This window comes from Phasianus colchicus, chromosome 1, assembly GCF_987193195.1.
Source record: "Phasianus colchicus chromosome 1, bPhaCol1.hap1.1, whole genome shotgun sequence".
NCBI lineage: Eukaryota > Metazoa > Chordata > Aves > Galliformes > Phasianidae > Phasianus > Phasianus colchicus.
Window position 1 is genome coordinate 65,203,279 of NC_143436.1, and position 26,648 is coordinate 65,229,926.

Sequence of the window (26,648 nt, forward strand, 5' to 3'; positions counted from 1 at the left end):
CTGCACATTGTTCTTAATTGCAGCTTTCAGTTTGATTTTTAACTCACTGTGGAATTCTCTCTAACATATGTATAAATAACCATGCAATTGGTTGAGGCATGTTGAATTTTCATAGAGAAACCTCATACTCTAATTTTCAACAAAAATTGAGTCTGTGTTTAGTTTTTCCATTTGAGCCTCTCATTTAGGAATTTTGCATAACCTTATGATCAGTCTCGGCAGTAGAGATGGGGAAGCTGAAGCACAGGGTTCTACTGTCTAAATTAAAATAGTGGGATTCGAGCCGAGCCAAGCACACGACATAGAAAACTTATCTGAGCTTTCCTTCTGCAAAATGGTGTGCTTTGCTGTATCTCATTGCAGGGTCTTTAAGACACCAATCTTATGGAAATTAAAAAATAAACATTCAGTTTATTTAGTTGTAGAGCAAACTTTCTAAATGTAGACTGAAAAGAATGAAATCTGAATTGGCCAAGCATTGCATATTTCTTTTTGCCTTTTCCAATTTGTTTTGTTTTCTCAAGTAAAAGAAGCAAGAAATCATCTATGATCACTGCATAGCTGTAAGGATATAAAAGGTGTGAGCAACTATAGAAATAAGCACTGGACATTCGGGACAAAAGACTCAAAGTAGACCTTAGTGCAAGCAGGTAAAATACTGCATATTCAAACCATCCAAGAGGTTTATAGAGAGAAGGTTCTTACAGGAGAAAAAGGAATTTTTAGAAAGTTGCTGCGTGCTTTAGGAAAGTGGGAGACTCAAGAAAAGCCTTTGAAAAATATGTCCTGTTGAAATCTGATTATGTTTCATTCATTAAGTCCTTGTTAGAAGCAGGAAAGATTAGAATTTTCTTGTCCAGGTGATGTAATTTTTTGTAATTGCAGTAGTTCTGTTAGAAGGAACTAAAGCTACACCTTGATAGATTTGCTACCTGCCTGATCAGATAGGTAGATCAGATAGGTATTTGTTTTTTCTTTTTAAATAAATAAATAAAATCTGTAAGTATTTGTCTTCGGTTTTGTCTGAATTTTCTGCAAAGGAAAAAAAAAAAAAATTGCTGAAGCCAGCAGAACCATTGTGATTACATTGTGATTATGTATCTATAAAAGGAATACAATTTATGTTCTGCAGTCCTCCAGAGAGATGTGTAAGGAAAAGATTTAGGGAAAAAAAAACATGAAAATGCATTATGTTTTTTTCTACAGATATTGATATGATGTTTCTTTAACCTGTTCAATTTAATTTAGACATCACGATCATCAAAGAAGGTTCATAATTTTGGAAAGAGATCAAACTCGATAAAGAGAAATCCTAATGCACCAGTTGTCAGACGTGGCTGGCTCTACAAACAGGTATTCTTCCCCTTCTTATCTTTGGAGTGGGTTTTTTTGTTGTTGTTTTTTTTTTGTTTTTTTTTTTATGAGGTGTATTATGTACAAAAGCCAATCATTTGGAAGTAAACTAATTTGATGCATTTGATCTTTTCTATTTAGTGGCAGCATACCCAACCTACTGTAGATTTTCTAGTCAGCAATACCAGACCATTTGCATTCTTCTTGCACTGCAAGAGACAACAAAACCAACTCAGTCATATTTGGTATATGTTTTTTAAATCCACTAAGGACCCATTCAGAATTTGGCATTTAAACTCTGCCGAGGCACTCTGTATATGTAATTTTGAATATACTTTATCATTTACTGTCCCTGATAGAATAGAATGACCCAGGTAGCTTCCTGGATGCTGTTGATGAGTCAATTTTAAAAATCTACTACTAAACAGATAGAAACTTTTATAGTAGCAGAGTTTTTTAGTAGTAAGTATACGTTAGGTGTAGATTTTCTCCTTGTTCAGATACTCTTATGGTGTCTGTGCTCTGTGTTACTATTATAGAGTCAATTTCAGTGTAGTATTTTCCTAATGAAAAAGATAGTTTAATATCACAGAGTTGTTAAGATTGAAGTGACCTCTTGATGGTCTGCTGCAACTTCCCCTGTTCAAGAAGAGTCAGTTATTGCCAGTTTCCAAGAGCTGTGTCCAGTCAGGTTTTTAATCTCCATAGGTGGAGACTAAGCAGAACCTATCTGGGCAGTCTGTACCAGCGTTTGGTCACTGTCACAGTAAGTTAAATAAATAAATAAGCTTTGCTCAAATGGAATTTCACTGCTTTAAATTTGTGCCCACTGCCTCTTGTCCTGTCACTGGGCACCACTGAGAAGAGTTTGGCTCTGTCTTCTCTGTATTCACCCATCAGGTACTGATAAAATTCCTTCTAAACTGCCTTTTCTTTAGACTTAACCAGCTCTGGTTTCTCAACCTCTTCTCACAAAGGCTGCCTGAATCCCATAATGATCTTTGAGGCTCTTTGCTGTATGCCAGTATGTCCACATCTCTAGACCCAGTGCTGCAGATAAGCATCAGGACTGCTGAGTAGAGAGAGTGTCCTCCCTGTACATCCTGACACCACTGCTAATGCTGTCCAGGATGCTGTTGTCCTCCTTTGCCACGAGGGTGCCTTGCTGGCTCATGATCAGCTTATTGTCCACCAGGACCCCACCAGCTATCTCTGCAGAGCTCATTTGCAGCTGATCAGTCCCAGTGTGTGATGTTGCCTACTGTTATTCCTCACCAGATGCAGGGCTTTGCATTTTCCAGTGTTGAACTTCATGAGATTCTTCTCTGCCCAATTTTCTTGCCTGCTGAGGTCCCACTGAATGGCAGCAAAACCATCTGGTATATCAGCCACTCTGCACAGTTTTACCATCTGCAAACTTGCTGCGTGTGCAATTTGTTCCAGTGTCTAGGTCGTTAATGAAGAAGTTAAAAAGTGTTGGCCATGGTGTAAATTCCTGGTGTACCTCAATAGTAACTGGCCTCACCAGCTGCTGATGACTGCCAACTGGGACAGCATTTCAGCCAACATTCTGTCCACTTCATTGTCTAGATGCATACCATTGGACAGGATTTGTATGTAGCATGGTTTAAATGCTGAGATGTTTGACTGTGTTTTGTAATAGATGGTTGCTATATGTTTCTCTGTTGTTAATTGAAAGATAATTTACTTGTGAGTTTCAGTAATAGATATTGTGTTCAAAAATCTACAGTCTCAAAAATTTACAGTAAAAATCTCTGCTGACTTCTATTGGTAATATAATAACTTTCTTAGCATAGCTATGTACTCACAGAGAACAGTAAGTTTTGTTTGATTCAGGATGTGTGCTGTCTCATTGAATATAATGCCAATTTTTGTAATTCTTCTACTAATTATGACATGATCATAATAATGAGGGGAAAAAATAGTTTGTAAATTACTGATACAGAAGGGATTTGCTCTTAAGTAGAAAAAAAAATCAAAATATGGGAACCACATATTCATTCTGTATATTCTTCTGCTATGATTAAGGAAAGTAGAAAGATCATTCCTGGAATTGATCATTTTTGGGAGAATTATGCATGTGTCCATGTAGAGACCTATTGGTGTTTTTGAGTGATGGAAGTAGTCTGATGTTGTGTAACAGCTTCTTTAGCAAGTCCATCTGAGGGCTTGAGGTAATCCCTTATACTGAAGAAGTTTGGGAATTTTCAAATCATAGGCTTGATTTATATGGCTAAGTGTCCTTAGGGCTAGAGTTCCTGTGTTCTAATCCACTGCTGAGTTAGTGACCTTGTCATTGAGGGGAGGAAGCCAGTCTGCCCGCTTTGTGTCTGCCTTTCCAGCTGTGAAATAGGAGCTGACTGCTATGGACAGTGCTTCCAGAGTTCATTAGTGTTTGTTAAATCACTCTGAACTCCTTAGAAGAAATAGGCTATAAAACGTTTAGTTATTCTATCTATGGAAATGTTTGTAGTAAAGGATTATTTTTTAACTTTTTCTGTATAATGTTGCATAGCTAATGCTTACTTTAACCTTTCTTTTCCATCTTTCATTTTCTTCTCCCACCCCAAAAACAGGGCAGAGTTTGAAATAAGAGGCTAAAAATAATGCCAACAATTTATTGAGTATAGGCAAAGTTCTGGATTTCATTATTGAATCCTTCTTGGTTGTCATAAAACCTATTCACTAAAAGAATATTGATAATTCACACGTACCTTCCTTCTTGGAGCAGATTAGCATATTTATTAAATCTAATTCTGCTAGGATGTGTGTGCATGCTGCAGTGCTTTAGCTTATTTACACTGCAGTAGTGACACTCTTTCATTCTGAGTTGTGGTATAAATGGATTATAAACATAAACAAAAATGAAATTGCTTTAGGAATAAACTTCGTTGGAAAGAAATTTGCTCTAGATAGTGAATGAATAGTAGTAGAAGATGAAGTTTACTAGATGGTTTCAGAAAACAAAGGATGGCTTTTTAAGTACTATAATTACTCATGCACTTAAAAATAAAATAAAAAGTTTAGATCTATTCTTTAGTGTAGATTGTGGTCGCTAGTACTCTGAGATAATGGGCTCTCATTTCATCCATTCTCTTATGTTAACACAAGGCTCCCTGGCGTGATTGTTATGATTTGCAGGGTCAGTTCTGCAGTGAGACGTCAAAATAAGACTTAGCTAAGAAAATGAACAACACACCACCCCAGTTTTGTGGTACCCAGTTTACTTTGTGAACTGTTTACTGTTTACTTATGTGATTGCTTTTATTAATACAGGACAGTACTGGAATGAAGTTGTGGAAGAAGCGGTGGTTTGTGCTCTCAGATCTGTGCCTCTTCTATTACAGGGGTAAGTTCCATTCAGGAAAGGCTTGCCTGCCAATTCTATTGCAAGCAGATAGATTTTGACATACTACTCAAATATAGGAAAAAAGAAGCTGCTACTTGACTTAATGGATCAAATAGTTGTATAGCTGCCAATATCCAGGCCTGTTACTTTTATCTTTTCCTTTCTTAATTAGCAATTTCACATAATTGCTTCCTGCCTGTCAGGAATGCTCAAAGGGCAAACCCATTCACAACCACTTTTTTAATATGTTCACATTATGAGTTTTAGTTTTCTCACTACTTCTGTTGTTAGGATGTAAATATGCCAAGTTAAATCTGATTTATCATGCAAATTAATTAACTGAAATGGGGATATGAAAGGAATAGTGGAGAGGGGCCAAAACTTTGCCTTTGGAATGATATAGAGGATATATTTGCCTTTTGGGAATCTGATCAGTGTTCATGAATACTTACAAAGTGAAATTTTGTCAAGTTCCACATGAGTAGAAGTCTCTACTGTATTTGGAACAAAGTAGAAATCAATTAGTACCTTTAAGTAGCTACATCAATGTATTTTACAGGAAAAGTTAGCTGGTTACAATTTGAGTCTGAGCATATGTATGTTAGAAAATTGGTTTTTTCATCATTACAGATTATTAACTATAGTTCTCCTGAGAGGATAAATAAATTGGTCTCGTGCATATGAAAATGCATTCAGTTCTGAAATTAGGTGTACACTGATAATAGTTTAAAGGAGGCTGAGAGCAAAGAGGACTGTAAAGCTTGACAAAATGGGGGAAAATGAACAATAAAGGCCATCTGCAGCCTTGTGGAGGATGAGAGAGATTTTCAGCTTATGAGGAGACTTTTGAATTAGTAGTAAGTAGTGTTGATGCTAATAACCCTGAAAGCAGTGACTGATGAAATTAAAATGCTGTTCCATTAAGTGCAGCATGTTTCTGTGCTAAACAAGACTAATAGGTCATGAAATATAAAAGCTTGTTCTGTGTGACCGTTTTAGTTAACAAATTCTGAATTACTGAAATATAATCATTAGGCCTTTGTTTCTTTAACCAAAAAGTATATGTTGGTGTTGTGGAGTCAAAATTAAGCTGTAATTTCAGTCGAAAAGGCATCAATTGTGCTTCAATTACGCTGCATTTAACCGAGTGGTCATTAAGTACCCTGTGCTTTCTTATGGAACTTTTTGATTTTAAACAAGTCCCCAAGCTTTCTCTTCCAAAGATTCTAAAGAGCTGCTTTGCCACTTGTGGTGAACAGATTAAATTGATTTAAAGTACTGCAAATCAAAGATTGAAAAAATCTCAAATATAAATAAAGTAAATCCAAGCAGCTCTATAATCTGTTTCCTTTTCTACATTCTAATGTACCACATAAGCTGAAATACAAGCAGTCTAAATTGTTTAGAGAGATAACTAACTTTAGCTATCACACTTACTAGAAAGCAGTTAAAGCTTACAAACTCGCTAAACTGATACATAGTGAGTCTTAAAAGTATTCAAAATAGCTACGAATATTAAAACAAAAGAATAGACACTTAGACCCTGTGCTTATAAGTTCTTTTATTAACAGTCTCTAAGATACTGACAAAATAGAAAGGACATGAGTGCTCCTACACTCCAAACAGGATTTCTGGTTGCCTGATTGTAGTTACTGGTTTGTTGTTGGTTTGGTTTTTTTTGGTATGTTAGTAAATCTTACTGAAGTTTTATGATTGTGTTACAGTATTAGCAGCTAATGCTTAGATTTAATTTGTAGATGAAAAATGATTTCACTGTACTTTTCTAGAGCTTAGAGAATGTTGTTTTGCTGTTTCACTGGAGGATAAAAGACTGCTTGCTCTCATATCAGAAGGCTATTGTTGCAACAAATAAAAGACCTTTGAACTGAACAGAATCTGCTATTTTTTTTCTTGAATTATTCATGCACAGCATGGCAAGTAAAGATGTGTTTGGGACAGTATAACGTGTAGATAAAAGCTGTTTTGATGGGAAACAGATTTTAAAAATCCGGAAATGGAATGTAGCAGTATGTTTTAGCAAAGACCGGAGTCTTCCAGATACATTGCTGTTCAGTGGAACAAAAATGCTTAATGCTTTTATGTGACACTGTTGAGTGTGACATGGTAATAAACAAGTTTAAGTGTAGTCTAACAGCAGAAGAAAATATTTCCCCCCCAAAAGTGGTCCAAATAAAGTGGGAAGCCCCAACTTTGCCACATGTTCTGGAACAGGGAAAAAAACCAGCAGAATTCCTTTGTGTGTGTGTAGAGAAAATGTTTTGAGGGAGGAGCCTGATTTCAGGCATGAATATGAGTAGACAGTTGAGTACCTGAAAGTAAATCTACTCCATGCATTTCATTTTTATCTCTTAATCAAAATGGTTTTATACTAAGTTCTTCAGTTAAAAAGCTATCTAAGACAGCATAATTTTAAAATCTAACATCTCATGTAATGCTAGTATATTTGGATAGAACTTTTCCTTTATCAATAATTTCAGTGAAAGATGCAGCTTTTCAGAATTTAGTGAGTAGATGAAAACCAAGACAAGATCTTCAAATCCACATTTGAATCCACAGTTCTTCTGTGCTGTTATATTTTTCTGTAAATCTTCTAATTGTAACAGCATTAATTTTCTTTGCTTGAAACAACTTGAAATATCAGTTTTTCATCTTAATTTCATAGATACATAACATTTGTATTGGACAGTGTCCTCAACTAACAGAAGTTTTTTCAGAAGATCTTCTAAGATACAGGATGTGAATTGCAGTTCTTTGTCTGAAATACAATTAAGATTGACTTTGTGAATTGCATCCAATTATTCCTTTATCAAGGCATAATTGGATTTGAGAGCTGGTTGTGGCTTCCAATTAAAATGTCAATTTATTATTTACAAGTCATTTTCTTTAAATTGTATATAAAACAAGGTTCAGTGAAAAGGGTGTTTTCATTTGTTTTGCAAATGATCTGACATGTATTTATTTGTACAAATAGAATGTAATTGAGTGTAAAGTGTTCAGGGAAATTATAACAATTTCCTAGCTTCATATGCCCAGTATCAGTGAATGGTTAGAAGAATGTGCAGATCTACTGAATAGACAATAGATTTCAGGTATTGCTCCTGCCACCAAATTAGAGGCTTAATTTCTTTCTCCGTTTCAGTTTTGAAGTCTTATACAGTTAAGCAGTGATTCACAGGAAAACCCTCCAGGTGAAGCTATTCATGGTGTTTTCTGAGATAGATTGTGTATTTAAACTTCTACAGAACTTTCAGGAGAGTTTTCTTATGCTTGTCCATCTTGGAGGAAGATGTCAAAAGTGGCCATATTCAGATGGCTTAGATTGATTTCATTGTGCTGAGCAGGTTTTTTGGGCCACACACTTACAAGATCATACAAACCTATATAGATAGCTGCGTAACAAATGGATCTGGCTTTGGGATTCTCCAGTGTGTTTTCTTCCAAAATCATAGGATGACCCAGGTTGGAAAAGACCTCCAAGATTATCTAGTCCAACCATTCACCTACCACCACAAAACCATGTTCCTTAGTACCACATCCAAATGTTTCTTGAACACGTTCAGGGATGGTGACTCAACATCCTCCCTGGGCAGCCCTTTTCAGCGCCTGACCACTCTTTTGGAAAATATATTTTTCCTAATACCCAACGTGAATCTCCCCTGGCTCAAGTTGAGGCCATTCCATCTTGTCCTACCACTAGTTACATGGGAGAAGAGGCCAACTCCCACCTCACAAGAGTGTCCTTTTAGGTAGTTACAGAGAGCAATAACATCTTCCCTGAGCCTCCTCTTCTCCAGACTGAACAATCCCAGCTCCCTCAGCCATTCCCCATAAGACCTGTGCTCCAGACCCCTCACCAACTTCGCTGCCCTTCTCTGGACACAGTCCAGGGCCTCAATATCATTCTTGTAGTGAGAGGCCCAAAACTGAACGTAGTACTTGAGGTGTGGCCTCAGCAAGACTGAGTACAGGGGTACGGTTATCTCCCTGCTCCTGCTGGCTACATCCAGGCTTCTGATACAAGCCAGGATGCCATTGGCCTTGTTGGCTTCATGAGCACTCTGCTGGCTCATGTTCAGCTGAGCCAGTAAGCTTCTTGTTACTGGCCATGTGTTGTTTAATAAAGACTTTCATTTAAGTGTCTGAATAGGAGTATTGTGCATCAAAATACTTTGTTTCTCTAATCAAAGAGCATTTATTTACAGATGAGAAAGAAGAAGGAATACTAGGTAGTATACTTCTACCTAGTTTTCAGATATCTGTGCTTTCTCCTGAGGACCATATTAACCGGAAATATGCCTTTAAAGTAAGAAAATGAATGTTTTGTTTTATTTTATGTCTGAAAACACAACAACCTAGTGATCAGAACTCATTTTACTGAGTTGTTATGCAAAAAAAAAAAAAAAAAAAGTATTTACAAACAGCTCCTGAGATTGAATTTTACATAATATGGTAGCAGAGGATTCACATTTTTAGTCTGATTTAACTACAGACATGGTTACTAGAGTATGAAAATGGATAAATATCACGTATTACTAGTCATTTATTTTTAGTTCATTGCTCTTAAATGCTGTGGGGTGTTTTAGAAATGTAAACTGCATCCACAGCTAAACTTACCCACAAATGAAAAATTTTGTAGTTATTTAGATACGGTGCATCTTTATATATAAATAAAAATAATGTTTTATTATCAATTAAATCACAAATATGAATCACTTCTAGGAGTGTTTCACAGCTAATCTTTAATTATTATATAAATCACTTACTAAGTATTCTCTCTTGGCTTTTTTGTGTTTTATGAGCTCCTTTTGGTTCTTCGTTTGGCCTGCTAAGCAGCACATCTTTTATTTTATGTGGTGAGTATAAACTAAAATTTACCGTATCATCAAGATGGCAAAAAAATCTATGCCAAAGTGTTATTTACATTAATTAACTATATTAATTTACATTAATGAATAATTGAGATTGTTTTTAATAGAATAAATAATTATAAGGGCCTTTCATCAGATGCGTTAATGAAGAAGCAGCTATGACTGAATATTGTAGGCCATTATTTTGAAAATACAAATACAACGAAGAAGAAACATGACACTGAAATATTTCTTCAGATATTTTTTCCGATAATATAATTTTCAGAAATTTTATTATAAAAGAAATTGGAGGATGTATATAGTAAAATAATTTGCCTCTTTTCTTTTACAGAATCTTATATTTTTATTGCAATGACCATGTCATTTCCAATCAGGCAGCTCATCCAAACATGAGGACATATTATTTCTGCACAGATACAGGAAAGGAAATGGAGTTGTGGATGAAAGCCATGACAGATGCAGCACTTGTGCAGACAGAGCCGGTGAAAAGGTAATGTAAATTCATAAAACAGTGGAATTGTATACTTTTTTCTCCTGTTTAATTTGACTTATTTAAATGAAGAGCAAACCTTAAAATAGAACTTAAAATAGAACATAAATCGTCTGAGGTGATGCCTCTTTCTGTCAAAGAATTCCTACTAATTTAACAAGATTGGATAAAATTTTGCAGATTTGTTATGAATACAGATGCCTAGAGTGTAAGAGGCTAGAGGAGGAAAAAACTGACAAGTTCCTTCAGCCTGTGGCATCAGAGAAAGTACCATTAATGGCAAGTGCCACATGCAGACATGTTTGATTTACTGTGCCCTTCTCACAATAGAATCATCATAAAATCATAGAATGTTTGGTTTGAAAAGGCTCTCAAAGATCATCCAGTTTCAACCCCCCTGCTATGTGCAGGGTCACCAACCACCAAACCAGGCTGCCCAGAGCCACATCCAGCCTGGCCTTGAATGCCTCCAGGGATGGAGGCATCCACAACATCGTTGGGCAAGCTGTTCCAGTGTGTCACCATCCTCTGTGTGAAAAACTTCCTCCTAATATCTAAACTAAATCTTTTCTGCCTTAGTTTAAAACCATTCCCCCTTGTCTTATCACAATCCACCCATGTAAACAGTCGTACCCCCTCCTGTTTATTTATACACTCCCTTCAAGTACTGGAAGGCCACAATGAGGTCTCCCCAGAGTCTTCTCTTCTATAATATCTTAACTGGTGGTAGTCTTTGTCTTATACGTGTCTTAAGTACAAAATTCACACTTGTAGCTTCTGGTCAAATGAAACAGATCCACTGATGGATCTGCATGTTCCTGCTCATCATGCTGTCATTAAAATTATACTTACCTATTCAGAAGACTTATCTTTTATGTGTCTATGTGTTGATAACAAAAAGTGAGTCATCACTGGAAGCCAGGCATTCTCAGAAACTGAGTATTACCTGCTGTTATCTGCCCAGTAAAAATTGTTTTCTCTCTCATTGTGGTCCCTTGGGCCGGCTTCGTGACATCTGTAATGGAAATCTCGTCAATAGAAAATTTAAAAGCTCCTTGTTATTGATGGCACAGAAATTGTTGCTGACGGCTGCTCTCACTTGATTTACTTCTGCACTCCCTTTGGTCCTGTTATGCTGGAGCTAAATGAGTGACAGCAATCCTGAGAAATCTTAAGTATAAAAATAAATAAAAACCCATAGACATAGGTACCAAAGAAAGAAAAGGTTGCAATTTCTGTTTGAGCACATTACATCTGTCAAAATAGAACAACTTACTCAATTTTATAAGTTGTTGCTGTTAACTTGTTTGTGCCATTTTTGCATTCTGTATTCCGATATGGTACTGGTAGAAGCATGAAATGGAAAGCAGAATGATTAGACATTTGTAATCTTAAATGTTACAGTGTTTTGTGAGCTTCTCAGTCAAACGTACTGGTATTTTTACTCAAATCAATCTGTGGGACATTCAGGCAGTTAAAATAAACAAGGCACACTTTCAAATTGGCACCTGTGAAGTGTTTTAGTGACAAATTTTAATCATCAGTCTAAAACCTTAGCTGTTTAATATCTTTTAAGTAAATAAATCGTATATGAAGTATTTCATTCTTAGATTGGACAGCATAGTGTAATAGATTAACAGAAAAAACATTGTTCTCCATACTTTGGGAAAAATAGCACATCAGTCTGTCAGCTATCGTGTCTATTTTCCACAAATTACAGAAGATAAAACATTTCAGCTCATAGAAATGAGGAGTGGTAGGTCTTACTATGTAAGTTTTCATATTGTACATAAACATGTTTTGTTTTGTGCCCTGTAACCCACCATTTGTTTGGATGATGTGCCGGAAAGGATAAGCAGAGAGGCATAAGAATATGAACAGGTTGATGCTTTTTTTGATGGTAACATTTTTACCTTTTAAGTTCTTGATTGAGAATTTTAAAAGTGATTGCACTTAAAGTAATGAGCTTATCTTGACAAAATACCTCATTTAACTTAGTCAATAATAAATGAAACTTAAAACTCAATGTTGGCTTGCATTATTAGTATATTGCAGATAGCTGGTGATAGCTTACAGACAGAAAACCAATTGAACCAAATTAGACCCACTTCACTTCAAACAAAAATCTTATCCTGAATATATAAACACTGTAGGGAGAGTAATATTGACATATGTCCCTCTGAATCTTTCTGAACTAATCAAAAAAACTTCATCTGGTTTGTGCAGTACTGTAAGACTGAATATTTAAATGTATATCTTTATAGTAAAAGAAAAAAAAGAATTGAAAAAAATATTCTGACAGAACCTCCTTAATAAGTGTCTTCATAGTCTCTCATGCGATAGCCAATGTTGTACAAAGCATATTTAGCAAATTAAAATGTACTAACAAGTGCTATACAGTATGATTTGTGATATTTGTTTTAACACAAGGAACAAATGAAATTAAAATGTTGATGTAAACATTCACTCTTTTATTCAGTTTATTGCTGTAGCTGTACAGTCACGCTTGCTACCTCAAAGCCTATCAAGACATGCAGTAAGCTTGCCCTGACAGTTGGTCCAGCTTCATGAGATTCTTTCTAGGCTGTGGTTCCGTGATTGCTTTAGTATGACTGATGTGCAGCCCATGGCAGTTAAGGATATTTCAGCTTCCCTAAATGTTTGGTCATGCTCCTATCCCCTCCTTACAGCTGCAGTGCCTATTCCAACACTGATGTCTGCCTGTTTCAAATGTCTGCCCGTTTCAAATGCTCGACAGTGTACAGGCAAACAGTGGGGATTCCCAGGATAGCTGAGCTTATCTATTGCTTTTCATCCAGCTACATGCTCCTACTACCTGCCTTGCACTGCTTCAGTTGCTTATCTTAGTCCTTGGTGAATCACAGTGGCACATGCTGAAATAGTAGAAAAACACTTGACAGCAAAATCAGTAGTTTCCTGCCTGGTTATCTAGATGAATGGCTTACAGACAGACAAAACAAGTGTTAGAAACAGGAAAAGCAAGTCTGTAACGCTACCCTGTTGTTTTAACTCAGGCAAAACAAAACAAAACAAAAAACCAACCAAACAAACAAAAAAAACCCAAGAAATTTGATCTCTTTGAAAGGTTTGTTAGTAATACACTTCAAGACCATTGAAATCCCTAAAACTTTCATGTCTGTTAACTATAATAAGGAAAAAATCTCCCAGACATCTGTTTCTGAATAGTCCACCTTTTAGCTATCAGACCAATTCTTAAGATGGACCATGTAGCAGGATGTGATCTTATATCCAGAAGAAATACTTCCCTGTAAGAATCTGTTAAGAATTAGTGTGGTATTACCTCATCTTTAAGTAACCTAGAGTTTGGCATGCACATAGATTTAAGAATGAATTATTTGAGTTGAATCAAAAATTCAGCCAATGTCTTTGGCTCTCCATTCTTTCTTTTCTAGAAGTTCTAGTGTAAGACTGAACAGTTTTCTAACAGACTAAGTTGCTTATGATACCATGTCTGAAGAAACTTACTCTGTAACCCAACTGAGCCACTTTTCTGTTCTCGTTAATATAAATTACCCGTTAATAAATCAAAGTTTTTACAGTATAGTTTTTTTAATGTTAAAATTAAGGGACTTCCTTACTTATGGTAATCTTATGGTACCATCCCAATAGTCAGGTTTAAATAACTAGAGAGCTGGAATATGTCTTGATTTTATTTTTTTGAGCACAAGAGTTCCTTAGAGAGAAAAAAAGATAAAAAGATATTTGAAACACTAAGTTGTGTGGGTTATTTTTGTCAGATTTTCCATCAAATATTCTTACTTTCCAAATATACTGAACCATATAATACAGAAAGAGATGCTGAAGTGAGAAAATAGAATAATTTCTTTTAGAACTGATCAGCAGCTTGAAGTAGAAACACTCCCTTCTGATGTATAATTGCAGGAAAGGACAAATAGTAATTACTCCTATTGACTTAAATATAATTACTCCTTTCTGAATGTTTTTGTTTTTATTTTACCTACATAATAAATTCAAATTTTATAACATACTGAGGAACTTACCAAAATCATAACAAGAAATACTGTAATGAGCAAGGAACTGCCTAAGCTTATCACTCCAAATATGATCTCAAATAACCTGTCTGGATTAGCAAAACATTGTACTCATTCTTTGCCATATCACTGCAGACCGCAGTCAAGTTGTGTCTGTAGTACTGATTGCTTGCTTGTGTTTGTGGATGTTAATATCCAGCCACATATCCAGTAGCCCAAATGCTTATTTCTCCAAGCTCCATCATTTGAGCATGATTTTCCTGCACTCTCACTGTTAACTGTGCGTGCTAGAGCCATTGTATCTTCCTCTTGAGCGCTGCAGCATGTACTAAGAGAAGATTTTTCTCTTCTCCTGTGGTTACTCTTCCTGAACAGCATAAGCTAAGCTGCCAAAAAACCACTTGTTAGCATAACAACATCCACAGCAGGGGCTTACTGACAGTGCTGGGTTTGAAAAACACGACTCTGTCTTTTCAAATGCCTCTAGCTGGCTTTGGGCCGTCCTCATGTTTGTCTGATAATTAACTACATAACCCCCTCATCTGTTTTAGAATTTTGTATTTGTTTATAGTATTTGCTTATAAAAGCTGAAAATAGTATTTTTCCTCATAGAACCATTCCCTACATATTTGTTTTGTAGTAGAAATCAATAAATTGTATATAGTATGAAACTGTATTTGATATGATGCTCATTCTCTTTTGTCTTCTTCCTCTTCCATCCTCAAAACATATCCCACAAGCCTTGTTAAAAACCTTTGAGAGCCACATACAAACATGGAGACAAATAAATATGGATTTCTATTTCTTACATTTGCATAAATAGGATTTCTATTTCTTACATTTGCATACTAGCTTCTGATGTTTCTTTCTTGGTTGCAACAACTGCTATTGAAAGAGATCTCTTGCTCACGCTATGTTGTCTGATCTGATGCACTGAGTTAAAGGCAAGCCCCGAAGTCTATTTTTATCAATTTGAATGTCACACCATGAGAAAGGTCTTCAGAAAGAATGTCAAATAGAAATACTTATCTCTGCTGCATATAACCATAGCAACAAGTGATAGGAAAAAACAGTTATGTGATTATTTTTTTTTTCCAATTAGCATCTCCAGTATGATAATGTGAATAGAACACTATGCTAAGGCTTGGTTTTTCTGTCCACCTGATGAATATCCTTAGAGATAAGACTCTGTTTGCAGCAGTTTTTCCATCTGTAAAAGGGCAACTAGCTCCTTACTGCAAAGTACCCTGAGGGAGAGTGATGTAACGTTACGTAAGAGGATACCTGGTGGCATTATGACAGTACTAAGGCATGCTACACACAACATAGCCTGTGTTTAGGACTAGTTCCAAAGGAGTATTTTACTTGCAAACTCTTGAGCTGGCTGAAAGATGAAATTTTAATGTCATTTTTGACTTGATAATTGTGGGAAATGACATTTTTAATTCTTGGGAAATTTCTTTAGCTTGTGGTAAAACATTAGGTCATAGAGATTTGAGGTGAAGTGAGGAGGTGATCCACTTCTTCGTGTAACCTAAAGGAGGAACCCAGTTAGAAATGTTGGGTCTTGGAATACTCTGAAGTCTTAGGGAAAAAAAATAACAAACTAGCTCTCACTTTTAAAGTGAGATGAGCATAGTATTTCTTTGCTGATAATTGGAAATTATAAAAAATGTGATGTAGATGTAGCAGTTCTAACATGCATCCTCCCTTTCTATGTAGAAACTGGTTGTATATTAAGATTTCTTTTCTCTACAATCTATCACTGGCAGAAATTTTAGCATTTACTTTCTGCTGTCAGAAAGCATCAGATACATTTAACATTTGTATTTAATAATGATGCAGAAGAAAAAACTATGTTTAAAAGAAATGATAATGTAGGTAGCTGGAGATATGCATTTTGGATTTACTGATACAAATATTTTCATTTGCAATAAATTTGATGTTTCTGCACTTTAATGTCAGCAGCTCAGATGTAATTGTGGGAAGAAAGAAAAAGGACTATTTAGAGCTCCTTTCATAATTCTTTTACTTTAATAGTGAAAGACATTGGGATCACCACCTCTGTGTCAGAAAAAGGTGTGGGGAAATATCATGCCTCTTATGTACTCATGAAGTATCACAGTATGAAATACACACAAAATACATGTGTATTTCACACAAACTTGAATACAAGGTGCAGCAGACATTGATATCTTGCTGTTGTTTGAAGTGGTGTACTTATAAAATAAGTTCCTGATCCCCTTCAGATCGCTGAGTATTCACAGCAAGACTCAGTGTGGCTCTGGGCAGCCTGGTCTAGCAGTTGGTGACCCTGCCCACAGCAGGGGGGTTGAAACTAGTAGATCTTTAAGGAGCTTTCCAACCCAAGCCATTCTGTGATGATTCTATCATATTCTAATAATGGAAGGTGCTTATAAAGTTAAACACTCAGCTTTATTAATTGCGGATAATGTTTTATAAGGACATTATAGTCTTCCATCCTTTATATATTCACTGGAGTTGAAGCCAACAAATAGTTGGCTTCTTGGGAAATCATGGCTTAAACAACATGCCAAGAAAGTGTAGACTTGTTATACATTTTGGCCTCATGTTCAAGTCTGTGTAAGGAAAAATGCTTACTGTTATGAATGTAGTTACTTAGAAGCAGATCACTTTTCATAGTGGTCCTGTGCTCTTGGACATTTGTATACGTGATGGTCTTTCTACACACAGATCAGGTGCTTGAACAGGACACAACTGAAAAGATGAATAATGTTTTCTCCCCAAAAGGATGCAAAAAGATTGGAAAGATTAGCTCAACATCATAACATGAAATGTTATTCTTTGAATGTTTGGTTTTATAAAGAGATGTAATCTTAAAACAAATACTTCCTTCCATTCCCAAAAATGTTGACCAAAATATTTCAGCTTTTTTTGTTCTTTCTTTTTTCTAGTACGTCACACTAAAAATGTCACTGTCTGAGCTGGATGTACAGATAATGAGCCAGGGATGAAAAAGATACAGCTTCTTGACATTCTAAAATTTTAAAAGGAAAATGGTTAATTGAACCATATACGTTCTTTACTTGTATAAGTACTCCAAAGCAGTAAAAATATCATTATTTTTGTGGTACAGTTTCCTTAGTCAGCAGCTATCTTCCCTTCTAAACTTAGGGAAGCCACAGTTATTTCCCCTAAAATGTATGATGTCTGAAGAGATAGCATACCAGAGAAACCTAATTCATGCCAGGGACCATGAATAGTTGTTTTCTTAAATGGATCTTTTTATATGTTAAATCCAGCAGTATCGTGAATTATAAGCTATTCAGCAGTGTAGTCTGCTACCATTTTTAAAGATAGCTTTAAAAATAGCGTGAATTTCAGGCTGTTGATTTCTGGAAGCCTTGGCTTTTGGAAAACTACTGATTACTTTCACTGTATAAATGTCCAGCCCTCTGGGAACCAAACATCTGCTTTTTCAGAGTCTGTTTTTTTGCTCTTGTTCAGTGCACATTTTATCAGGGGGTTTAATATGAAGCTGTCTTTTAAAAAAATTGCCTTAACTTATAAATGTTTTCAAAATAGTAAAGAAAGAGAAGCATCGAGGGTGAGGGGGGAAAAAAGAGAGAGAGAGAGAGAAAGAGAAAGAAGCTGTCATTGATAATTGAGAAAATACATCCTGGATTTTTTTCTCAAATATATGAGTTTAAAATATCTGGACAGTGATCACTGAAATCACCCTGATAAACAGGAAAGAGGTTCACTTTTTTTTCTTATTATTATTAAAAATGGAGGTTTTCTTGATGTTACAGTTTGTTGTATATTCCTTTCTAGAGTTGAGAAGTTCACCACTGAAAATACACCACCTCGAGAGGCCAATAATATTTCAAACCATCGGGTGCTAATTAAGCCAGAGGCACAAAATAACCAGAAAAACAGAGAAGTGAACAAAAATGAAGAGAAGAAGGCTTTGGAAGCTGAAAAATACGGATTCCAGAAAGTTGGGCAAGATAAACCATTAACAAAAATTAACAGTGTGAAGCTAAATCCTTTGGGATCAGAATACAGGACACTACCCATAACCACAGTTCAGGCTGGACACTTCAGACCAGTTCATTTAAATGGAGCTGAGAATAAAGCTGTTGGTGTTGTCCTGGCAGATACTGGAGATGGAGGTCAGCACAATGCAATTCAGTCACATATGGAGTCTGAACGAGTTATGCAGAGAACTAATTCAATGCTGCAGTTGGAGCAGTGGATTAAAATACAGAGAGGAAAAGGGCAAGAGGAGGAAGCAAGAGGGTAAGTGCTATGTAATTTTTTTTTTTTAACTGGGCTTTCTACCAGATAGTCTTGTATCCAGGCTACTTGCTTTATTTCTCAATCCATATTATTTAAATATTCTTATAGAGAACAATATTATGTACTATGCATTGTTCTCTACGAGAAGTGCCTGGATGCCTACTCAGAACAGATTTAAAGTTCACCTTTTATAAATATTGAATGATTATTAATAAGCTATTAATAAATGGCCAGAAAACCCTTTGGGATATGAGAAATAGCTCTGTCCTAGCAGAGAGAATGTGACATCAATCATAAAAATTACTTTTCCTTCTCAAAATCTATTCATGTAAGTGCCCTGTCCTTTGTGTTTTTTATGTTCAAATTTTTTTAACAGTATTTATCTAAAATGCTTCAAAAATATTCCAGTCAGTTTTTAAACTTAAACAAACTATAATAAAGAGAGAGATAGAAGCTTTACCTAAGAGTAAGTCAGACTAATCTAACTAACTTGATGCTTAAAGCTTCTTTTTCTTGTGAAATTAAACATCTCCCAGTTCTAATATTGAGCTCCGGTGCTTATTCTTGAAGCTTGAAATTGCATGTGAATGATTGACAATATTGAATCTTGTGCTGATAGCAATTTCTCTTTCTGGCACTGCTTCCAGGCTGCCCTACAGACAAGCAGCTCTAGCAGTAAAACATTTGAAAAATAATAATGAATATTATATAAGATTAGAAATATTGGGGTGATATTAGGGGAGACGTTTTGAAGAGCTGAAAGTTAGGAACTTCACATATAGATAGATAGCAGAGCTTATGATAAAACCAAATTCAGAAGATCTGTTTTCTTAAAATGTGGAATTATAGTTGGAGACTTTCTAAGTTTTTGCAAAACAGCAAAAGATTGTACTAGTTTCTTACACGTGCCAAAACTGGTTAAAAACTTCCCCACTGCCTTTACTTTTTCATTAAATATAATTAGGACTAGTTAATGTGTTTTTTCATGAAGTACTCATTGTAAGTAGTTTGCTCAAGTTTGAATCTGCACTACAGAGAGTGAGTTGCACAACCTGACATTTATTTTATTGTGTATACTTGCATAATGAGAACTGAGAAAATTCCTTGTTGCAATTAGATTTTTTAAATTGTACTGTAAAACTTGCATCCAAACAGTAGAAATTTGAAGAGCTGTGCCCTTTTTTTGATTGTGAGCAAGCATGAAACCCTATAACTGATTCATTGTAGTGGGAAGTACCACTAAGAATATTCTCTAATTATCAGTATTTTGTTCTTGATAATAGAGACACTTGTTGCTTTAAGAGGGCCACTGATGACACAAGCAGGCTTTGAATTTCAACTCTGCAGAAAGCTAACAAGTTTTAACAAGTCAACTCCTTGAAAGGGTAGATAATAGCAGGACAAGGGGAAATGGTTTTAAGTTGAAGGAGGGAAGATTTAGATTGGTTGTCGGGGCAAGTTCTTTACTGTGAGAGTGGTGAGGTGCTGGAACAGGCTGCCCAGGGAGGTTGTGGATGCCCTGTTCCTGGAGATGTTCAAGACCAGGTTGAATGGGGCCCTTGGCATCCTGGTCTAGTATTAAATGTAGAGGTTGGCAGCCCTGCCTGCAGCATGGGGGCTGGAGCTAATGATCCCTGAGGTCCCTTCCAACCCAAGCCATTCTGTTTTCTGTGAAGCAGAAAAAAAATAGACATCATGCTGTCCCTTTTGCTTCTGCACGGAAGCGGTCTTAAGTAACCACCAGAATTTCTAATGTGTAGTGATGTCTCTAAAATGTGTGGGGTTTTTTGGTTTGTTTGTTTGTTCGTTCAGATTGCCCGATTCTGACTGGAGGCAGAGAGTCTAAGTAGAACTGAAGTTCATGGCTGAGAGTAGAGAGAAGCTCCAGTTTATGTTAAAGTTCGGGACGAGGATCTGGTTAGGCTGCGGTAAGACCTTTCTCAAATGTTTAAAACACAGAGGAAGGGTCGCCTGGTACCAAGAGCATTGCTGAGATGCTGCTAGCCCAGGGTGGGACATCTGTCTCCCCACCGTGCCCTAAGCAGTAAGTGCCTGCTGCTCAGCACCAGCTGATCGTTGTTGCTTTGTCACCCTTTGCTTGGTTCCCACATAAAGGTTGAATATTCTAGGCCAGTTGGTATTTTCATTCCTTAGGATGAAGGAATGTTTTGTGGTTTTGATCAGAAGGTATTGATAAGTGTGAATACTGAGCCTCCAAAACTGTGGCAGCAGTCTCTTTCCCACACGGCCCAGCTCACACACCAGAGCAAGTACTTCTGCCCAGCACCTCTGAGGGTATTCTTAATGAGTCTGTGAACTCATATGGAAAACTTTTCTTCTAATGGGAACACTGATAGAAAGCTATTTATGACAGCAGGAGTTTGCAGCCTTACAGGCTGTATGACTGCTTAATTGCCTGTGGCAGTCCTTTTGCATGCAAAGCAATTCCAGGCTGAAGCACTGTCCAGAGTTGTTTTTTGGGTTTGACTGGAAAGGCATTTATATTGTAAGTATCAACAGGACGTTGGTGGATCAATTTTAGTTATGGTTTGCCTATAAATGATGGATGCATTATCTTCCTAAATGTTCTAGAATATAACGAGTTGTATGCAGACTTCAGATTACTGTCTTTTCATATTAAGATCTTCATGCAGCTCTTGTTCACACTAAGATATTTAAAGGAGCCAGCAGGATTATAGCATCCATTCAGTTAATAAAATAGAGGGGGAGCTTTACTGAAAGAGGTTTATCTAGCTACTGGCTGCCTTCATGACAATATCAGACTTTACCATACTCATTTGTGAATAACTAAAACAATATTCTGAAAGTTAGAAGAGGAACCCAAAAATGTCTCAGTTGTTTGTTTTCTAATATGGAGATGGAGAAAAGCCCTTACCATCAATTATATATTATATAAAGAAATGTGGAGTCACGTAGGCAGATTTTGCAGCGAGAGAACAATATTAAGAGTCATTTTCTGTGAGAATAAAAAGCTATCCAATCTATGAAATGGGGATAGTACTTTCTTAACTCTTGGAAAGATTCAGAATATGCCACAGACTTTGTATGTAAACCTATTTTCCACAGTTTTAATCTCCAAAATGATACAAGCGATTATAAATATTCAGTGAAAAGTGTGTTGGTTTTTTTTTTTACCATCATCCATTTCCTTAATAATTATTTCATAAGGATCTAATACCCACAGTGCTTCACCATTTGCTATACATCATTTCTTTAATGTGTTTGTGGCACCGAAGCTGCTCAGAGCTGACTTCAGGCTCTGGTGCCTTCAGGTTCCAGGGTTTCTATTTGAGCTGGGCTTGCTGAGGCGTAGCTGGAAGCTGCTGCCCTCTGATGGCTGCATCGTGTTCAGCTTGAGATAAATTTTGTCTCTGGGCCAGCATCACTCACAGATGTGATCAGAAGCAAATGTCTTTAAGTGGTGCACATCAGAATTTTAGATAAGGGCTGAATGAACCTCTGTCAATAATTGCTATTTTTCCTTAATCTGCTGTTACAAATTCATGTTGTTTTTTCACAACTGTTTAATTCTTTCTCAGAGAAGCAACAGGAGACTTTTTCACTTTTGAAAAAAGAGAGCATTTAAGAAGAACTCATGTTTGGAACAGTATAGAAATACTCAGCTTAAAAAACTTAGTCCTGTCTAGCATGTAGACCAGATGTGATCTACAGTCAGTATTACTAGATGATTAAACTGATGAAAAGATGAAATTGGGATTAAATTGTCAGGCAGTTAATCTGACATAAGATCCAGTTTTAGCTGCTAACAGTGCTGAAAAATCTTGATATCATCTGAAATATCATCTTGATATTTTGCATGTTTTTAAAATGACGGTGCTCAAAAACGATAAGAGCTGGCAGGATAAACCTAATCAGTATTGAATAACTTTTTATTGCCATGATTTTAATATAAACTAATACAATATAGTAATATACTAACTAATATATTTGTGTTTCAGTATAATCTCATATCAGACACTACCAAGAAACATGCCAAGCCATCGACCTCAAGCTTTACCCCGGTACCCAGAAGGCTACAGAACACTGCCCCGAAACAGCAAAGCAAGGCCAGAGAGCCTCTGCAGCATGACACCATCAGCTTATGATAGAGCCATAGGACCCGTGACAGCTGAAGAAAAACGAAGGTCAATGCGTGATGACACGATGTGGCAGCTCTACGAGTGGCAGCAACGTCAGTTTTACAATAAGCAAACAACTCTTAGTAGGCACAGTACTTTAAGTAGCCCAAAAACGATGATCAATATTTCTGATCAGACAATGCATTCAATTCCCACCTCGCCTTCTCATGGTTCAATAGCAGGTTTCCAAGGGTATTCACCTCAGCGGACCTACAGATCAGAAGTGTCTTCACCAGTGCAAAGAGGAGATGTAACCATTGATCGGAGACACAGAGCGCATCATACTAAGGTACAATAAATGCTCTTACAGTGAAAAAACTTATTTGCAGGGGGATTTTTAGAAAGTATGCCATTACTGTTGTGTTGCACTCTCCTGGATTTTATTGAAATGGAGATTAAATTGCACTGCTGCCTTCATGGAGAAAGTCTTGATTTAGAAAAGCGTTTAAAATCTAAAGGTTGTGAAAGATATTGTAATATGTTGCAGAAAAACATGTGGTCCTAATATTGCTGTCCATGAGATTACATTTCTCTAAAATTGAATAGTTTGTTGTATGTTTAGGAAACATTCTCCCTTCTAGCTTTTCTAGCTGGAACTCCAAGAGAACTGAAAATCCTGCATTTCTTTCCACGTATTACTGTCTGTTTTCCAACCACAATTTTGGCTGCCTTGGGTTCCAGCAGAAAACTGAGGGTAGACATTTCTTTGGATGCTTGGAGTTATTAGGGTGATCACTAAAGAAAACTGGAGTCTGCACAAAACCTTTGCATTTGACTAGCATAAAGTTAAACATCATCATCAATGAAAGAGAGGCTAAAAATTGTAAACCCGAGTGCCAAGGAAATATGTAAAATTAGGGTGTAGTTTCCTAGAGTTGACTGTGTATAATACTCCTGAAGCCTTTTGCTAAATCATTAGCTCAGATGTCCACATGATTTAGGTCCCTATCAACAAAGAAGTATCTAATAATTCTTCTCCCAAATCTGAGAAGTATTATTAAGATCAGTGCTGCGGAGCATGTGCTTATATGACATTTCATCCATGTTTTGTTCTCAGGATTTTTCCATCTGTAATACTTTATGCTACTAATTAGTTTCATGTTCAGTGTCTTCTATACAAGACTCCTGTTTCTCTTCAGTTTTTCATGCCATTCAGTTTGTACTTAGAATCATAGAATCATAGAATGGCCATGGGTTGAAAAGGACAATAATGATCATCTAGTTTCAACCCCCCCTGCTATGTACTGGTTCTCCAACTACTAGATCAGGCTGCCCAGAGCCACATCCAGCTTATTTTAGTTACACAGCTAACCATTCCCATGAACTTAAAAACACAAACCTGTTTTTTAAGAGGTAGATGGTTAGGAGACTAGCTGTATAAAATCAATAGAGTAAACCTGAGCCTTAAACCATCTCATCTATAAAGATCTTAGAGATTTTGAACAACTTTCAATGATAGGTGAAAACTAAAATTGTTCTTTACATAATATCAGTATGGCAACAACTATAAGAAAGAACTATTAATGATATGAACAATGAAATCTGAGATATTTCTGAAATTTAGAGGTAGCTTACTCAAGTGTCAAAAATGGTAGTCAGGAGAGAACATGACTGGCCAAAGCTTCCCAAAAATACAGCAGATTTGTCCTAAGAATGAAATTGGCCTGACTTTTTTTAGCACGTAATAGCTGTTGAGATTTTAGGTAACTGTGGATCACGCTGCAATTTTGTTTTTGTACAGCATGTCTATATGCCTGACAGAAGGTCAATGCCAGCAGTTCTAAGTTTACAGCCTGTTTCTCCTCAGAGCCTCCAAGGCAAAACAGTGAGTCGTATTTTTTATTTGGTACATCTTATTTATTTATTTATAAGAATAATACTTTAAAGAGGCAACACTGAAGTCTTTGCTCAGAGCTTGCATTAAATATAACCTTTATTTTAATTAGTAGGAATTTTTTAAAGCTACTAAAAAGGTGGTTAAATTGAATTCTGAAAATATTCTGTACTCAGTGAGTCCAGATTTTCTTTCCAAAAGAAGGATTTTTTTTTAATTGTCTGTGATACATTCCATCTCTTCCCAGAGATTTCTGTTTCACAGAATATTTCTTCCTCCGATACTTACTAAGAAAATCCTAGAAATAAGATTTTCCTTTTTTGAACATGTTAAGAATACTACAACTGCTTTTGGAATAATGATGTCCTTTCTGACATCTCCTATTTTTCAGTAATGGAGTTGAAACTCCACTGTAGATATTTCATCAAAATACTGTTGGTGAATGCGGTCCAGCTCCCTAACTGAAACATGACCCTTGACTAAGATTGTCCTAAATTCATTAGGTTGCTTTGACAGTTTTGATCTCTTTTCTGTAATCTTTCTGAGGTGTTTATGAATTGAGAGTACAGACTGTGAATCAAACTGAAGGCAACAGCTCCTCAGTTAATCCTTCCACTGCCTAGACTGCTGTTTCTTGCACTTCCCAGCATGAATCCCTGGCATCTTCAACGACATAGGGGATGGCCTTTGGCAGCTGGTGCCTTATCTCCACGCCTTATTTCCCGCAGACACTTCTTTGGGTTCCTGGCCCCATCAGCTCTCCTGGGCTGGGCTACTGGAGCTGGGCTGATGAGCAGGGTAGGGGGCAAGGAGGTCCAAGCTTCTGCCTGTACAAACCAGAAGTGCTGCCCACAGCACATGCATAACAGGGGCCAGAATTAGGAAACCTGCAGGTAGCTCTTTAAACAAATCCTTGAGTTTTGTTTGTTGCAAGAGTGCCAAGAGTTCTATCAAAAGCACAGCACTGGCATCAATGACAAAATTGTTTGCAATGCTATGAAAGTCTAGCACTCCTCTATAGAAAATGTTTGCAAACTTATTTAAATACTGTCAGTAAGTTTATTCTTAATGCACTGAAATTGAGCTTTTGCAAGCCGTATCAAGAAAAGGTTTGATCTGAAAATAAATTGATTTGTTATTTCTTTTGTTTAAAGATGCTACTTCCCATTCTGTTGTTTCTAAAAATAAAATTTCCTGTGCTTTTCAAAGATGACAATTTTCAAAGTGCTGAAAGCACTGTTGCATATTCTTGGAGAGAATATGAAAGCATCTTGTATAGCAGTCTAGATTCTTATGCTTATGAAATGCTTGTATGAAATCAAACATCTTAAATCCAGATAATAAAAAAGTAGTAGAGCGGTAAGATTCACCGTTGGACACCTTCACTTTGGTACTGGTTTTCCTTCAAAACAAATGGTTTTGACAGCAGAAGCAATGTGGAAATACCTTGCTCCCCCTTGTGGGTACTGTGATACAGGCTCATAACTATGCCATGCTTATCCTCAGATATCTATTTTTCTTCTACATTCTAAGAAAATGATATTTGATTTTCAGTAACTTAACATTTTGATCTTTGGAGCCTAGTTCTATACTTCCTTGCTTTGGGGAAATTCTGAGACTGGGGAAGAGAGCAAGCAGGTTTCTGGGGTTGTGTTTTGGATTTTTTTTAAGCTCCCGGAACATGTAAGTAAATCAGAATGTTGGATGGATATCTAACCTCTTCTAAGACTTAGTTCTGGAGAAGTGTAAGAAACAGAAGCAAAATGGAACATAACATCTACTTGTGATGTCAAGAGTGTTTTATTTTCTTTGAAGTGTTGCTAATAGAAGTGGTTCTCAGGAATGGCTCAGGTAGCTTTTTCCAAATTGACCTAAACCATTCTGTGTAGAATTACCTGAAAAGTACCCATTTGAGTGTGACTCTATTCATACAACCTTGGGTTTTAAATACTGTCCTTTATCCCTTCCTGAGGCTGTATTGTACATCTTAGTCATAAAAGTCAGTGCCTCAGACCTATGGAAGGAAGGAAGGAAAGAAAACTATTTTTGTCCTGCTTGTGCAGTGTTATTTGTCAAATTGTTTGCTCCTGACATGGTTCAGCTATCTCATGGGGATTGTTTTGTTTGTTTTTACTTTTAATCTTGACATAGAAATTTGAAGAATTAAAGTTTTTCAGGCGCACTTTTTATTCTTCTACCAAGCTCAAATGATTGTCCATACAGATAATGATATC

General features: G+C 36.4%; 1 protein-coding gene across 8 annotated transcripts in view; it reads left to right on the top strand.

Annotated features, from left to right (window-relative positions):
• Positions 1-26,648, top strand: part of PLEKHA5 (pleckstrin homology domain containing A5) — a 168,416-nt gene that overhangs the window by 103,900 nt on the left and 37,868 nt on the right. For all 8 annotated transcript variants that reach the window (XM_031597813.2, XM_031597807.2, XM_031597810.2 and 5 more), the window contains exons 6-12: positions 1,249-1,353; positions 4,651-4,723; positions 8,947-9,047; positions 9,987-10,102; positions 17,953-18,420; positions 22,401-22,869; positions 24,322-24,405. In XM_031597813.2, the coding sequence (XP_031453673.2) occupies positions 1,249-1,353; positions 4,651-4,723; positions 8,947-9,047; positions 9,987-10,102; positions 17,953-18,420; positions 22,401-22,869; positions 24,322-24,405 (1,416 nt within the window). The remainder of the gene's footprint in view (positions 1-1,248; positions 1,354-4,650; positions 4,724-8,946; positions 9,048-9,986; positions 10,103-17,952; positions 18,421-22,400; positions 22,870-24,321; positions 24,406-26,648) is intronic.